An 18,408-nucleotide genomic window follows, 5' to 3' on the forward strand; every position below is an offset into this window, starting at 1 on the left:
TGGAGGGACAAATAGACACAAGGACACACACACACACACACACACAACTTAGCAGTTCAGCAAAGGAGACCAATAGAATAAGTACTAAGTTTACAAAGAATAAGTCCTGGGGTCGATTTCTACGACTAAAAAAACCCTTAAAGGCAGTGCTCCAGCATGGCCACAAATGACTGAAACAAGTAAAACAATAAAAGAATATATATATATATATATATATATATATATATATATATATATACACACATATATACACACACATGATTGGCTTCTTTCAGTTTCTCTCTACCAAATCCACTCACAAGGCTTTGGTTGGCCCGAGGCTGTAGTGAAGGACTCTTGCCTGAGGTGCCATACAGTGGAACTGAACCTAAAATCATGTGGTTGAGAAGCAAACTTCTCAACTGCATGACTACACCTGCATCTCAGTGGATATAAACTGTAAAGTCATCAGCTGATAGGCTAACATGATATCAGCTCCTGCTGATGGGGGTGCTTCTGTGTGGTAGCTCAATGTACTTGCTAGTAATAGCAGCTAAATCTTTCTCAAATCTTTAATAGAAGGAGGACATGAAGTGGCAAGCTGGCAGGATCGTTAGCATGCTGGGCCAAATGTTTAGTGGCATTTTGTTCGTCTTTACGTTCTGAGTTCAAATTCCACTGAGGTCGACTTTGCCTTTCAAACTTTCAGGCCCAACAAAATAAGTACCAATTGTGCACCGGGGTTGAATTAATCAACTTACCCGTGTCCCCTGAAATTTCTGGCCTTGTGCCCAAATTTGAAACTGATAACTAGAGGACTTGTAGGATATTATAACCTAAAATAAACTGTGTTTAAAAAAGATTGGACTGGATGGTCATAGTTAGAATGTGGGGCCGATAAAATGAGTACCAGTTGAGCACTGGGGTTGAATTAATCAATTTACCCGAGTCCCCTGAAATTGCTGGCCTTGTGCCCAAATTTGAAACCAATAACAGGACATGTGGGATATCATAACTTGAAATCGTGTTTAAAAAAGATTGGACTGGATGGTCATAGTTAGAATCATCATCATCATCGTTTAACGTCCGTTTTCCGCGCTAGCACGGGTTGGACGGTTCGACCGGAGTCTGGGAAGCCAGGGCTGCACCAGGCTCCAGTCTGATCTGGCAGTGTTTCTACAGCTGGATGCCCTTCCTAACGCCAACCACTCCGCGAGTGTAGTGGGTGCTTTTTACGTGCCACCTGCACAGGTACCAGGGGGTGGGGTCTGGCATCGACCACGATCGGTTGGTGCTTTTAATGTGCCACCGGCATGGAAGCCAGCCAAGGCGGCGCTGGCATCGGCCATGTTCGGATGGTGTCTTCAATAATTGGTCTACTCAACCAGGGCCAAGATGAAATAAAACACCACCAACATGTTAACGACTCTTCCTCCTACTCTCAACTTAAGACGTAATATGGTTGCTACGTTATTTATATATGAAGCAGATGCTTTCAGAGATTTTCCTCAAATTTCACTTGTATCCGTGAAGGCAGTATTATTTATTTACAAACATCTTTAACGATAAAGCTTTTCCAATTTTTTTTTTTTTTCATCTTTTCTTTCTTTCGTTTCTTCTCTTGTTTGGAAATCCTTCAAGGAAATACATCCTTTGATTCTCTTCTTCCTTTGTCCGACGACGTACTGCGAATGATGTTAGAGACAGATAAAGTTACTCGTTTCATCCGTTAGAAAAATGTTTCTCAATGTTTTGCCAGACCAAGTCGTACATCATATCAGGCTGCTTGCTTTGCGGCTGGCACAACCCTGCCTCAGCATTGATGTGGTATTTTCTAGGTTGAAGATGATGTCTTCTCACAGCAGTTTGGATAAAAGGCAAGAAGGAAAGAAAGAAAAAAGAAGGAATGAAAACAAACATTGGTTGGTTGGTGTAAATGAAACCTCAAAAATGTTTACTTACCATAAGCTTTGTTGTTTTCCTTCTTTCTTTTTTCTCTTCTTGGTAATAATCCAAATAATTGTCTTTGCCCCGACTCTTCAATGTTTGTTATTTCTGTAAGTAGAAAATGGTATGGAATCTCAACTAAGGAAAAAAAAAAAAAAGTAAGTAAATAAGTAAAACAATCACTTGTAGAGTTGCAAAACTGAACTTCTTCATGATCTGGTGCCAGTTTGAGATGATAGGAGCTTGTTTATTAGAGTTTATTGTATGTAAAATGTGTGTGTGTGTGTGCATGTATCAGTGTTAAACATGTAAGATTTGCTATCTTATTTCATCCCAGATATTTCAAGTTGTTTCCATCCACTTGCAAACCCACCTTCATTCACTTCCTCCTAAACATGCTCTAAATATGCTCTATTCCCTCCTAAATATGCTCTATTCCCTCTCCTAAACATGCTATATGCCCCCCTCCTAAACATGCTTTATCCCCCCTCCTAAACATACTCTATCCCCCCCTCCCAAAATGCTCTATCCTCCCTCCTAAACATGCTCTATTGCCCCCCTCTTAAACATGCTCTATCGCCCCTCCTAAACATGCTCTATCCCCCCTCCTAAACATGCTATATCCCCCCTCCTAAACATGCTATATCCCCCCTCCTAAACATGCTCTATCCCCCTTCCTAAACATGCTCTATCCCCCCTCCTAAAAATGCTCTACCCCCCCTCCTAAACATACTCTATCCCCCCTCCTAAACATGCTCTATCCCCCCTCCTAAACATGCTCTATCTCCCCTCCTAAACATGCTCTATCTCCCCTCCTAAACATGCTCTATCTCCCCTCCTAAACATGCTCTATCCCCCTTCCTGAACATGCTCTATCCCCCCTCCTAAACATGCTCTATCTCCCCTCCTAAACATGCTCTATCCCCCTTCCTAAACATGCTCTATCCTCCCTCCTAAACATGCTCTACCCCCCCTCCTAAACATGCTCTATCCTCCCTCCTAAACATGCTCTATCCCCCTTCCTAAACATGCTCTATCCCCCTTCCTAAACATGCTTTATCCCCCCTCCTAAACATACTCTATCCCCCCTCCCAAAATGCTCTATCCTCCCTCCTAAACATGCTCTATTGCCCCCCCTCTTAAACATGCTCTATCGCCCCTCCTAAACATGCTCTATCCCCCCTCCTAAACATGCTATATCCCCCCTCCTAAACATGCTATATCCCCCCTCCTAAACATGCTCTATCCCCCTTCCTAAACATGCTCTATCCCCCCTCCTAAAAATGCTCTACCCCCTTTCTAAACATGCTCTATCCCCCCTCCTAAACATGCTCTATCCCCCCTCCTAAACATGCTCTATCTCCCCTCCTAAACATGCTCTATCTCCCCTCCTAAACATGCTCTATCCCCCTTCCTGAACATGCTCTATCCCCCCTCCTAAACATGCTCTATCCCCCCTCCTAAACATGCTCTATCTCCCCTCCTAAACATGCTCTATCCCCCTTCCTAAACATGCTCTATCCTCCCTCCTAAACATGCTCTATCCTCCCTCCTAAACATGCTCTATCCCCCTTCCTAAACATGCTCTATCCCCCCTCCTAAACATGCTCTATCCCCCCTCCTAAACATGCTCTATCCTCCCTCCTAAACATGCTCTATCCTCCCTCCTAAACATGCTCTATCCCCCCTCCTAAACATGCTCTATCGCCCCCTCCTAAACATGCTCTATCCCCCCTCCTAAACATGCTCTATTGCCCCCCTCTTAAACATGCTCTATCCCCCCCTCCTAAACATGCTCTATCCCCCCTCCTAAACATGCTCTATCCTCCCTCCTAAACATGCTCTACCCCCCCTCCTAAACATGCTCTACCCCCCCCCTCCTAAACACGCTCTATCGCCCCTCCTAAACATGCTCTATCCCCCCTCCTAAACATACTCTATCCCCCCTCCTAAAATGCTCTATCCCCCCCTCTTAAACATGCTCTGTCCCCTGAGTTGGACTGAATCTGGCACCTTGTATTTCGGAAGCCAACTCCTCCCTGCCACACAGCCACACCTGTGCCTATAGATTGACCATATTTGCAAATTTATTTATTTCCATTTGTTTTAGCTTTAGTAACTTGAATTTCTCTCTGTTGTTTGCAGTAATGTCTGCAAAAATAAATAGCTTCATAGTTGTCAGTGTTCTTCCACTGGAGAATATTCGTTCCTTCTGAGAAATCAAGAATCCCTATGGCTTTTAGAATTGTAAAAATATCTCTAGTGATATTCATTTTTTTTACTAAGAGCTCTTGCATCATAACTGACATGTCTTCTTCAACTGGGAATCGGTTAATAATGAAAATATTCAAACAAAAGTACTATGAAAGTGTTTGCATTCTGTGTTATGTATTTTGTATGCTTCCATATAAAAGGTTGGTATAGGCACGTGGCTTAGTGGTTAGGGTTTTGGATTCAGATCTTAAGATTATGGTTTCAATTCCTGGGACAGGTGATGCATTGTGGTTTTTGAGCAAAACACTTTATTTCACATTGCTCCAGTCCACTCAGCTGACAGAAATGGGTAATTCTGAAATGGACTAGTGTTCCATCCAGGGGTAATAAATGCACCACAAACCTCAGGAAACTGGCCCTATGAGTCTGTATGACTCGGCAAAGATCTTTATCCTATTTATAAAAAGTGGATGGCAGTAACAGGATATCGTATCAACAGGATTTATGTCAGTATGAAGTAATCTGAAAAAGAAATTGATAGTTTTTTTTGTACTGTAAATAGATGTACTCATCATCATCATCATCATCAAACGTCTGTTGTCCATGCTGGCATGGGTCGGACAGTTTGACCAGGGCTGGTAAACTGAAAGGCTGCACCAGACTCCAGTCTGATTTGGCATGGTTTTTATGGCTGGATGCCCTTCCTAACGCCAACCACTCCGAGAGTGTAATGGGTGCTTTTGTGTGCCACCAGCATGGGTGCCAGCTGTGTGACACCAGTATCTGCCATGACTAACATTTCACTTGGCTTGATGGGTCTCCTTCTTAAGCACAGCATATTGCCAAAGGTCTCTGTATGATATACACATAATACCTATATAATTTCATCATCATCATCGTCATTTAACATCCACCTTCCATGCTGGCAGGGTGGGACAGTTTGACAGGAGCCAGCCAGAAAGAAGCCTGCACTGGACTTCTGTGACTGTTTTGGCAAGATTTTTATACATACTGTCCATATCTCCAACCAATCACATACAGCTAGCTGGCATTCAATTGGCGTATCAAGTTTCAGGCATTTTGATTGAGTTTTGGATAGAAAATTCACAAAAAAGTCACTTCTATTGATTTTTTTAATGGTTTTGTGGCGCGCTTCGTTTTGTGGGGTGACTGGGGAAATGTAAAGATGTGGAATGACCATAGAAGGGGTCAGCCCTCTAACTGAAAAATTGTGGATTTGTATAAAGGACACACACACAGACAGACATTATATATAGAGAGATAAAGTATATATATAAAGTAATATTACATGTTGGGTGTATTGTGTGTATATATGTGTATATTTACAAACATACTAATATGTTTATAGTAAGAGAGAGATGTTTTCTAAAACAATGACTAAATCAAAGTTTACATCTGCAATTGTAATTAAACTTCAACAGGATGGCCACATCAATTGAAAAGAAGTCTCACAGTAAAGAAATACTGATCTCTAACTGTGGAAGGAACCTGTGATAGAGGTAGATTCGGGAAGACATGGGGCGTGGTGCTGAAGCATGATCTTTGAACCTTGGGTTTCACTCTCTTTCCCTCTTTCTCTCTCTCTTCCCTCCTTTTTCCTGTTTTTTTCTTTCTCTCTTTAAAAACCAAAATTGACATCTTGCTTGAAATGTCATTAAGATCAGCCACCTGTAAAAAAAAAAACTACTAACCACAGACAATCCCTAAAAGGCCATCTCACAGACTAAAAAGTAAAAAGAGACCTTTCTCTCTTTCTTCCTCCTTTTTTCTTACTGCTTTCTTTCATATAAGTGAAAAATACATCAAATACTAAAAAACCCTAATTCTTCATCAGTTATCGATGGAAATACCAGTACAGTTTCATGTCTTTAATGATAAGACTGAGATCTTCGCATATTGGCAGAACCCGCAAAATTTGCAGAGAATTAAGGCTTGAGCAAGCAAACAGTACAGGGTGGACATAACGAAAGTAAACAAGTGTAATTTGAAACAATTAATGAAGACGGAATACTTAGGGCCTTTCGGCCAAACAAACGGGGAAGTTGGGTAATGCCTGGAAGAAATCCTGAATGAATATGAAAAGAGAAATAGCAAGAGAAGAGATAGATGTTGACCAGCGTCCGGTTGGATAGAGCATGTTTAGGCCTCGGTCATTAGTCATTGCTTCTATGAAGCCCAAGGTTCAAAGATCATGCTTCAGCACCTCGCCCCATGTCTTCCTGGATCTACCTCTATCACAGGTTCCTTCCACAGTTAGAGATCAGTATTTCTTTACACAATTATCCTCATCCATACACATCACATGACCATACCAGTGCAGTTGTCTCTCTTGCACAGCACATCTGATGCCTCTTATGACCAACTTTTCTCTCAAGATGCTTACACTCTGTGGAACATACACAATCGTGATCAGTTTGACAGCCAGACTCCAGCTGTCTGTTGAGGCATGGTTTCTATGGCTCAATGCCCTTCCTAATGTGAACCACTTAACAGAGTGTGCTGGGTGCTTTTTATGTTCCACCGGCACAGGTGCATTTATGCAGTAGTGGCACCAGCACCTGAAAAGACCTTCATATATATATATATATATATATATATATATATATACATATATATATATATCATCATCATCCAGTGTTTTAAATCTGGGTTTTGTCTCCGTTAATGGGGGTGGCCGGATCTACCTCAATGCTATAGCAACCGAAGTAGGCAGCTACAGCCCACCCCAGCCTTTGGACTCGCTGGTGCCCATTCTCCTTTGCTATCATGAGGCTTTTTTGGGGCTGGATTTTCTACAGAGAGCATACCCTTGTTTACTCCCAACCTCAGTTTCTAGACATGAGTGGTTCTGATACCACAATTTTAAAGAAATGTGGTGAGAAGCTAGCTCAGGAAGGCAGGGATGCTACTCCCTGAGACCCTTTTCAGAGTCCCCCCCCCCCACTTGGGAAGGTGTGGTCCCCAACCTCTGTACTCTACGCTGCATGTGCTATTGGTTAATGTCTGAACCATTATGTAATCCTGGCTGTTGTTTGCCAAAACAATTATATTTTACAGAGCAAAAAATATTATTTATGCTTTCTATACCCTGTTAATAATGTGTGTGGAAATAAATTCATGGTTTTATTTTATTTTTTTGTTTATTTCTTTTTCTTTTTTTTTTAATCTTTTGCAGGAAATCTATTTTGGTTCAAAACAAGAGCAGAAATAGGTATTTTACTGAAGAAATATAGATTGAAGTAAAGAACAGGAAAAATACCCACCAATACTTGATCACAAGACCTGAAGTTGTAAAGGAATTAAATTTTTTTTCTTTGAACCAAAGAAGAAAGTGCTGCAACATATTCCAGAAAAATCATCTTCAAATTCCAAGAACGCATTCACTTTTATCTAAAGAATTAAAAACAAAAATAAAAAGGGAGAGAAATAAAAACACACACACACACACAAAAAAAAAAAGAAAGTGATAGATATTGTAATCAAAAATTAAAAAAAAGAAAAGAAATCCAAACACTGAAATCAGCATTTTTTTCATTATTTTGGCTATCTTATGCAAAAAACATTCAAGTTTTTTTTTTTGTTGTTTTTATTTTCTGAAGCCATATCAAAAAGTCTCTGTTTCATCTCAGTCAGTTGACATCAGGAACTGTGATCTGACTGGAATTGTAATAATTAAGAAAAGAATTTCAATTTTATCTACTCTAATGAATTTTTGGTTCACGTTTGACGCATAACGAAACATCGGTAACACAGTTCCTCAATGTTATCGAATGAGTTTTAAGCCCCTAACCATGCACCAGCCATTCATCCATCACTCCCCACCATCGTCTATTCCAAAGTAACATGTTGTATCATCCCCTTTTTTTGTCTCCATCTTTCTCTTTTTTTGCTAGAGTTTCAGGGACTTCTGTTCCCCCCATTCGACCATCAAGCTGAGTTTTCATGCTTGTATCATAGAAACTATGTATTTTATAAATACACCGTCTAGTTATGTGAAATGACTACCTCTTCCAATATTAATAGTAATAATAATAATAATGATAATGATGTTTTTTCTGTGAGTTGAAAAATATTAAATCCAATGAAATGTTAAAAAAGAAAGCTGTCGAGAAATATAGGCAGCAGGAGTTTTCTCCACTGCATGACTATGCGGAAGAGAACGAGCCAGTTAAGATACACAATAATAGTAATAGTTTCTTGTCGGAGAACAACTCGGCCGAGAAGCTAACGTTGGCTAAGAGTAAGAACAAAGAGTCTCCGTCAGGTGATCCAGGGTTCACCACCATGGCAACGGATGACTTTACCAGTGGGAGACATTACAAAACTTTTCATATTACTGGCGTGAAGGTCTCAGAAACGGCTTGCGGCACAATCGATCCCGTTGGAAGGGACGGCTGCAACAGTTTGCAAGATTCCAACATTGATGATTTTAGAATCGGTGGAACCGATCAGGAAGATCCTGAGATGCTGGAGAATCAAGATAACGGTAGTCAGTTTTCTCTTGCCACTACCGCTGCAGCTACTGATGACAAAGATGATGATGATAATGATGAGGATGTGGATGTGGAGGAGGAAGAGGATGATGATGGGGATTCTGACATTGATGTCGTTACGACCCCGTCGTCACCAAATCGTTTACAGGAATCGTCAGCTACTGTAAAACTTTCAGGAGTCAGAAGCATTTCCGATTTTGTTTCTTCTGCAAAGACTAACGACATCTCTACTGATTTTGGGGACACGTCTCCAACACATTCGGAAAGTGCAGAAAGTTCTGAAGTTCTACCTGGCTTGACAATAACCTCGGCTTTTTCGCTCAGTGCTGACATGTGGGATGACGAAAACGACACGAAAGAGGAAGACACGGAAGATGGTACTTACGCAGATTTTATAAAGGTCAGAGTCAACGAAGACTACGATGCCACTGATTACGCCCCTTGGCGCGAATTGGATTCTGACCCTAAATCCAGTGTTAGCCATCTAGAAAATGAATCACCACACTTTGAACCAGGTCTAGAGGAAAATGTTCCTGATCTCTCAGTGGTGAAGCAAGAAAATGAAGATCTTTTTTCGTGCCTGCATTGCCCCACAATCCTTACTGACCAGTTCTCCTATGAGCAGCATATCCAGTCGCACACAACCGCTCCTCGGTCAAAGGTTTACTTACATCAATGCTCTGTACCAAATTGTGATTTCGGCACCAACATAATCCGAGAGTTTCGAGCACACTACTCGGAGAATCACGACAATTTATCGTCCTACCAATGCCGCTGGTGCCAGACATATCTGAACTCTCTTGGTGCATTCCTTGATCATATCGGAGATAACTTTGTTGTGCCCTGGGTGAAGTGCCCTCATTGCCATTTGAAAGAGAAAAGCAAAACTGAAATCCTTCGACACATTTCCACAGAGCACCCTGGAGAGTCTCAACGGGTGATCGCAGGTAGCATGATTCTTTGCCGAAGCAAAGCAGAAGCCACTGTGTCATCATTATCATCATCAACATTATCATTACCGCCTCAAGAGAAAGACCACCAAATGACAGCCGCCTATGTCAGCCTGCTGAATAAGCAGAAATTCGTTTTGAATAATAACGAAACTATCAATAGTAATGGTAATAGTAGTAATAGCAATAATGATGATAATAATAATATTAACATTACTACCATTACTACTATTACTAAAAAAAAAAAAACCAAAAAAAGGAAAGCCACCACCATCGCTACCACCAATAATATTAATAGTAGTAGTAGTAATAATAATAATAATAACAACAACATTGGTGACAGTGAAGTTGAAGACGATGATATTGATGTTGAAACCCTTAGCAGTAGTAGTGTTGAAAATTTAAAAGATATTGTTAGAAGTAATACTATTACTGTTGATAGATTTATTAGTAACAGCAAGAGGATTGATAAGATTATGAACGGCAACAACTTTGATAGTAATAGGAACAATAGCAGTTACAATGCGGACGACGATGAAAGCCTCAACTTCAACAATAACGATTCTAGTAATGTGTCAAGTAATTACACTATAAGCCGCTGGTACAATTGTCCAGACTGCATTTTCAGTACGACCAAGGCGCAATTGTTCCTCGCACACATGAAGACTTGCTTCCCCTTGAAAACTATGGTGAATCCCAAGGAGGTGAAATTTGAGTGCAAGGAGTGCACGTTTGCAACAAGCAGCAAAAAGGGGTTTTTGAATCATTGTCATGTAAAGGAAGCGTTGAAAAATGTTCCGAAACAGCCATACGGAAAGCATTTGCCCATAAGCAATCTTGACTTACCAAGCAAAAAGATCATGCCAGACAAGAAAAAAATTGTGGGTGTGAGAGGTAAAAAAAATCGCAGCACTCTTCGGCCTTCTGTTTATAATATTGTGGACGACAAGTACAAATTCATGTGTCCGTACTGCTCTGAGAGCTTTGAAAAGATAAATTCTATGAAAATCCACATATTTCGTAGTCATCGAGAGCATTACAACAAACCAATCTCGTTGCATCAGTGTCTGTCGTGCCACATGAAATCATCATCTCAGCTTGTTGTTAGGCAACACATTGAACGCACACATTTCGGTCGCAAGTCTGGCATCCTTCTTATAGACGAGCCTTCTGAAATCATATCCAGAAAATTCCGGGTGCAGCAAGACAATAATAAGAAACTGATCCAGACCATAGAGCCAATAGAAAAATTGGACAGCGATGCGGTCAAGAAGGTGTCCTCGGAACGCTGTAGTAGTTGGGGCCGGTCGCAACAAGCTAACAACGAACCCTTCAAACAGAAAGATGTGCCAGCTGAAAGTAAAAACACTGAGGTGATCCCTGAAAAGCCATCTACGGAGCAGCGTGTCTCAGATCCTGAAGAATCTGGTGCCTCAAAGAAAGAAGAACTGAAAACTGAAACACCTAACAAAGTGCAGGAAATGGAAATTATAAAGTTTGGCGTCGGGGACCATTTCACTGAATACATCCACTGCCCTCGGTGTCCCTATCAATCTCAGAGCGTAATGGGTTTCTATGGACACATCAAACGGCATGAAAACATGGTTGTTTGTATAAATACGAGACGGAAATACGAATTTCACAAACCTAAATATGACAAATATTCAGAAACAGCTGCCAGTGGCAACACCAACTCTGCTGAAGATGTGCCCAAAACTTCAGATTCTGATTCAGTACCAGTAATTAATTCCGAAACTGAATTACCAGCTGCTATAAATGCAGATCAGTTGGTTAATTTGACCAACGAAAATTCCGAGAAAACAGCAGAAAGTCCTGATGAAATTTCCGTGAACGAAATTCCTGAATCTGATGGCAAAGATGCATCAGCTCTTATGCAATACCCTGTTGAATCTGAGACAGTTATCATGAATAAACAATCAGAAAGTGATGTCGATAAAGAAGAATATTCCAAATTGGGTGGCCCCGTTTTAACCTCTAAATTGTCCCAACTCTACACTGTCAGAGGAATGCTTCAGGAATGCAACCTCTGCGATTATTCCTCCGATTTTCCGTCTTATATGCATCGGCATCTGCTTTCTAATCATCTCAATGTTCACTTCTGGCGATGCGGCTACTGTTTCTATCGCCATTTACAGCAGTGTAAGATACTGAGGCACTGCATAAAGCATCACGCCAGCTGCGAGCCATATGCCAAGTGGCTTGGCATTCCAGACTGGGAAAAGAAAATAAATATTTGTCTTGCCAACAAAAACCACAAGGCTCAAAACACATCAGAAGCAAAATCTCCAAAGATGCCCCTCTCTCCTACGACCACTTCCCAGTCTTCTACGGGTGAAGAGAAAATACCTCCTTTGTCACCAAAATTGAAAGAAGGCAATATTAAAGTTCCAAGTGAAATGAAGATTATAGAAATTGAAAAACTACCTGGGAATCTCTACAAGTGTAAGGTTTGTTCTTACTGTAGCATATATCAGACAAACGTCTTGAGACATATTTCTTATGTTCACGGCGCTTTTGGTAAAAGCATTGAAGGTAACTTACAATCTCCAATAATGAATCTGACTGCTTCTGTTCGATCCAAATTGTCTGGTGAGAAGCAAGAAAGCTCCAAGACTGATGGTAAGTCAGAAAACACCTCTCCCGTGCCATCTGCTCCGCCAACACTGTATCGCTGTGTATTCTGCAATTCTGTGAACATGTCTGCTGACGAAGTGAAGAAACACATGTGGCAAGAGCACTCTGACGAATTAACCAATGTTGGTATTTTGCTGAAATCCAAAGAGGAGAGCGCTGGATCTTCCCGCAAGAATTCCAAAAGATCACAGTTACTTAAAAAACACTTACATCAGCCTGCCAAGGGTCGAAAGGTTAAAACTCAGTCTAAGAATACCAGCGAACAATCTAGTCCAAGAGATGCAAATGAAGAATCGATGGCCCTAAAGCATACTCGAAGGAATTCTGCCAAAGGTGATGGTTTTCCGGAAGGAAGTGAAGATGCCTTGGCTTTGAATTTATTATACGATGAAAACCAGGACCATCCACGTCCAGTTAAACGTCCAGCCACGAAGCAAAACCAGCGTGTTCCAGCAAAACGACTTAAACAGAAAACAGCTCAAAGCAAAGCTAATGAAAGAAATTCATTAGAGAACTTAAATAATGATATGGTTTCTGAAACCCTCCGTGATAGGGAATTTCATATGACTGAGAAGCTGGCTGCTCAGTCAGGGAATGACACAGAGTCTCAGACACAGAGATCAGGTGAGATATTGCCGGAATTACAGAAAGTCGATATGGAGATATATAATCGCTATATATTCAAGACTTACGATGGTTCCTACCTCTGCAATTTCTGCATCACCAGCATGGCCACCGAAGATGAAGCGCGACAACACATTCTTTCGATGCACCCGAAAAAGGTTGCCAATCCCTCTGAACTACCTTGTCAGAATTTCCAAATTTTCCGACAGAAAACCAGACGTCCAGAAATCATCGTGCCTATTGCCGCCAAACCACGGGGTGCTACAGATGCAAACCGAAAGTCTAAAAACCCGAAGCCGAAAAGAGATCCTTATAAAGTCAGAAAGCAGCCAAAGAAAAGGAAAGCGAGTTCAAATAAGCCGAGACCGAATGCAAATAAATGGCAGGCGGCTGAAAACAAGTTAATGTCAACACAGCACAGGACAGGAACTGACTACGAGATGAGCAACAAGGAAGAAAAGAGCAACACCGATTCTCCTATGCTCCTTGCCGACAGTTTTACAGATGATGATGATGATGATGTTGATTGTATCTTCAGCTGGAGTTATGACGACGACCAAATGAAAGTCTCAAATAGCTGCACGGATCAGCAGCAGTTGTCGATCGTCCGGATGATAAAGTATCAACTCGATGATTCTGAACTTTTCAAATGTCCATTCTGCCAGCTCAGGTCAAAAAGTCACCGCAAGGTCATGGACCACATTCGAATGCACCATTTAGAGCTAGAGGTGAACAGATGTTCAGAATGTCCTTACACCAGTTGGTTCGACGGGGAGATGTCGAAGCATGTGCAGGCGGTGCACGGCTGCATCATGTCGACAGGTAATCACCGACCGCCTGACCCTATGGACTCCTTGCTAAATAATCCAGTCAAACCGGACACAGCTGATGTGGCTATCAAGAATGAACAAACTCCCTCTGATGTATGTAACCCACACCGGACGACGAATACTACTACTACTACTACTACCACTAATACTACTTCTGCTACTACTACTAGCTCTGAGTCCACTGACATCTATGTGACCACCGATTATAGAAGCTTATACTCAAAGGCTTCTTGTATTAAAAACCAGACCCTTCTCTACACTTGCACCATATGTTCACTACAGTTGGTGAGCCAAAAGCTGTTTTTTGAACATGTCACTAAACACTACGGACGAATTTACCAGTGCTCATTGTGTTCCTTCAAAACATACCCAAGGTAAGAGAAAAGCCTGTTTTTTTTTTTTCCTGATATTTTTTTTTATTTATCTTTTGTCTTTTAATTGGGAAGGTAGGCAGTGCCTATGGCCCCTTGCAGGATCTCTAAGTCTGGTTAGGGAGGAAGGTAATCCTCAAAACTGGACAGCCATTCTAAATGCTTGTAATAGGGGTGTGAACACTTGCAATGGGTTGGACCCTGCTAAAGATACCTTAGGTACCAGGTGGTGATGTTAAACAGGGTGACAGACTTAGTTTAGCTCCGAAGTAGGCCATGGTGAGATTTGAACTGAGAGCTGAAATAAATATTGCCAGCCAGCCAGCCAGTCTATCATATTGCATTGGTACTTTTTTTTTGGTGGGGAGGGCCCTGGAAAAGATGAAAGGCAAAGTTGACTTCAGCAGAATTTGAACTCATCATGTGGTGAATTGGAACAAATACTTCAAAGTATTCTGCCTGCCGTTCTAATGACTCTGCTAATTAATTATCTGTTGTTGTTAATAATCTTTTCTAAGGCAGTTAGCTGGCAGAACCAGTGCTCGACAGGTACTTATTTTATCGACCCACAAAAGTTTCAACCCAGAATGTAAAGAATTGGAAGAAAGCATGCAAACGATTCTGCCAGCTCACTACCTTATACCACTATTAATAATATAAGGGCTGTGCAGACCATTGGACAAAATGCCTTGTGGTATTTATTCCAGCTCCTTATGTTCTGAGTTCAAATCCTGCCAAGTTCACCTTATTTCAAGGTTAACCTTTTTGTTATATTTCTGCTGAAATACAGTTTTTCTTTCAATTAATTAAAAATAGTGAAGGCACATGGCTCAGTGGTTAGAGCGTCAGGCTCACGATCATGAGGTTGTGAGTTCGATTCTCGGACTGTGCTGCATGTTGTGTTCTTGAGCAAGACACTTTATTTCACGTTGCTCCAGTTCACTCAGCTGTAGAAATGAGTTGCAATGTCTCTGGTGCCAAGCTGTATTGGCCCCTTTGCTTTTCCCTTGGATAACATTGGTGGCATGAAAAGTGGGAGGCTGGTATGCATGGGTGACTGCTAGTCTTCCATAAACAACCTTGCTCAGACTTGTACCTCAGAGGGGGAACTTCCTAGGTGCACTCCCATGGTCATTTATGACTGAAGGGGGTCTTTACCCTATTATTTCCTTGGCACATCAACCTCCTGGAATTCCCTTCCAGCTAATGTATATCCTGCCGATATTGACTGGTGGTGTTTGGGCTCAACATAAAACCATAAACCATTTCAGCCCCATGTTAGTTCCAGAAGACCCTACAAAAGTTATTGAGACATTACAAAGGTCACAGACACTGCTCCATACTTCCAAAAAAAAAAAAAAAAAAAAAAAAAAACCCATTTTAATTTTGCTTATTGTTTTCTATTGTGTACTTTTTTTTTTATTTCCAGAGAATTTATGGAGAACCACATCCGCACTCACCAAAATACTCCCAAAGAGAACATCAATATTGTCGTACTCTGCCATGAATCTCTGATGGATATTCCTGAGAGTATTATCAAACCTTGCCAGATATTTAAGTCTTCAGTTTATTCACCTGTTGGTCCTACTACCAGTACTGCTATTGCTGCTGCTACTACTACTACTGCTGCTGCTGCTGCTACTGTCATTCCTGCTGCTTCTGCTGTTACCACCTCTGACGGCCACACTACCCCTCCTGCTTCTACTGCTGAGTGGTGGCCCTCAAGCCCCACCAGCCTGACCCTCACCGCTGCATCGGCAGCCGCTGCTGTGTCTGCACTCTGGACAGACTACTTAAAGTACTGCTGCCCCTTCTGTACTTTCAAAACTGACCAGCTCAGTGCATTCGAACAGCACCTGAAGGCCTGCTGCGAGAAAAAGCTCGCTGCGGCTGTCACATCTGATCCTTCGATTTCTGCTTGGCCAGGGTCAGAGCCAGAGGTCCCCCCTGAGAGTGGCGGCAGCGACAGCAACAACAACAACAGCAACAGCAGCAGTAATAACTCTCACAACATCAACAACAACACCAAGTCGAAAGTTCTGCTGCCTACCATTTTCAACGTTCATGTCACACTTCAAGACATTTTTGCATCATATAAGCCTGAATTTTTGATTTTTACACATAAGCATATATATATATATAATATATATATATATATATATATATATATATTTATGTGTGTGCACGCGTGTGTATGTGTGTACACATATACACACACAGGCACACACACACACACACATATATCAGATATATCGTTTTTTTTTTTTTTCTTTTGCGGCTTTAATTTGCCTCATCTTCCTTATCTATCTCATCACTGACCTCGTCTCCCTTCTAATTATGAATATCGTTAACGATTTACAAGTTTTCTTGCTCAAACGAAAAGAATATATGGGAAGAAGAGAGAAAATTTTTGTTTGAGAAGGGACTATATGTACGTACGTACATATGTATGTATGCATGTACGTACGTACGTACGTATGTATGCATGCATGTATGTGTGTGTGTGTGTGGATGTATGTTCATGAATTAAAATTTTTTTGTCTTTTTTCAATAACATGAACAAAACCGAATAATTAACTTCTGTCCAAATTTTTTTTTTTTTTTATCAATGGATTAAAATTTCAACACTCACCCTCCCTCCCTCCCTCCTTCCCAACACTCCCCACGATGACCACCTCCACTACCACCACCACTACCATATCATAGACAGATCATGTTTTTTCTTTTTTTTTTTTTTATTTTGTAAATGTTACACCAAAGAACAGGAAAGAAAGGAAAAGGAGATTTAAAGAAAGAATGGCTGACTTCTTTTCTCTTTGAATAACCAAAAACTATATATATATAGCAGTGTGTGTATGTGTATGTGTGGCGGTAGTTGTATGGGTGTGAGAATCTCAGAACCTACATCAAAAAACAAAAAGCAAAGAAAACTATAAAAAAAAAACAAAGAATAATAATAATTGGTTGGGTGTATTGGAATTTGCTGCTATTTGTAAGATATCACAATTTTCTTTTTTTTTTCTTTTTTTTTTTTTTGTAAACTTTATTTATGACTTTATTTATTTTATTTTTATTTATACTTTCTCTCTCTCTCTATCATGCTCTTTTTTTTTTGTTGTTGTTCAAAGTGAGGAGAGGAAAACTCGTGATATTATTTGAAACTGGTTTAAAAAATCAAATCATCTTGCTTTAAAAAAAAAAAACAATTTTTTTTTTTTGAAGTTTAATTAATTATCAGTGATTCAACAGATTTCCTACAGTGACTGTATTTCAATTTGATTGTCATTTATTTTGACGATTATCGTTTTATATATACATATGCGTGTATATATATATATGAGTGCATGTATATGTGTGTGTGTGTATATATATATATATTATATATATATATATATATATATATATACATATGTGTGTATATATATATATATATGAGTGCATGTGTGTGTATGTATATGTGTGTGTATGTATATATGTGTGTATATATATATATACATATGTGTGTATAAATATATATATATGTGAGTGTGTGTGTGTGTATGTATTTGTGTGTGTGTATGTATATATGTGTATATATACATATGTGTGTATATATATATATATATATCAGTGCGTGTGTGTGAATGTATATGTGTGTATGTATATATGTGTGTATATATATATATATGTATATATACACACACGTTAATGTTCTGAAAAAAAACAATGAAGAGGAATTTGTGGGAGGGTGGTATTCAGCACTAAAAAGCCAAATTAATGCCTTAAAGTGCTGAGTTTGGAGGTTCTATTTGATAAAAATCCAAATCTTAAAAAATAAAAGCAGCGATCCAGAAGGTTCATAAACGTTTTTAAAACCAACCTGTGCTGACTGGAAAATCTGGGAATAGAAGGCAAGCATGCTAACCTGTTACACTTATGGTGTGACATTGCCATTATTGTTTTCGTCATCGTTGTACGGCCCATTTGGGTTGGTGGCTGGGGTACTGGGAGTGCTGGTATTCTTGCTTTCTGTTTACAACTGAAGGTCACACAGCTATCTTCTTAATTGTCCTGGTGTATTAGATGTGCATGTCTCTAATATACCCAACATAGATGAGAAGGTGGTGGAGAGAAAACTGTAAATCAAAGAACATTGTTCTACTAGACCACCATATAGCATTTTTTTTTTTGTTCAATTGCTCAATGTCTGTTATCCAGCCAATGAAAACTTTACCGTTTTAGGTACCAAAATTGTAAAACTCTTGAGCAATATATATATATATATATATATATATATATATGAAAATGGAGAAACAAATTTGGTTTGTTCATCAACTTACGGATA

The 18,408-nt window shown here is 40.2% G+C and overlaps 1 protein-coding gene and 1 long non-coding RNA gene across 3 annotated transcripts in view; both read left to right on the top strand.

The window, feature by feature from the left end:
- Positions 1-7,661, top strand: part of LOC118767903 — a 54,919-nt gene extending 47,258 nt beyond the window's left edge. The window contains exon 2 of the long non-coding RNA XR_005003814.1: positions 7,337-7,661. This is a non-coding gene — a long non-coding RNA (uncharacterized LOC118767903). The remainder of the gene's footprint in view (positions 1-7,336) is intronic.
- Positions 7,662-7,841: 180 nt separating this feature from the next.
- Positions 7,842-16,916, top strand: LOC115224524. Of its 2 annotated transcripts, XR_005003811.1 has the most exons (3): positions 7,842-14,087; positions 15,514-16,515; positions 16,570-16,916. XR_005003811.1 is itself a non-coding variant. In XM_036513274.1 (2 exons), exons 1-2 carry the CDS (start codon positions 8,248-8,250, stop codon positions 16,400-16,402), a joined length of 6,729 nt encoding a protein of 2,242 aa, XP_036369167.1. In that variant the 5' UTR covers positions 7,842-8,247; the 3' UTR covers positions 16,403-16,916. The 2 variants fall into 2 exon arrangements, 1 of the variants encoding a protein (XP_036369167.1); XM_036513274.1 differs by having other exon boundaries at positions 15,514-16,916.
- The last annotated feature ends 1,492 nt before the right edge of the window (positions 16,917-18,408 follow it).

This window comes from Octopus sinensis, linkage group LG25 (assembly GCF_006345805.1).
Source record: "Octopus sinensis linkage group LG25, ASM634580v1, whole genome shotgun sequence".
Taxonomy (NCBI): Eukaryota; Metazoa; Mollusca; class Cephalopoda; order Octopoda; family Octopodidae; genus Octopus; species Octopus sinensis.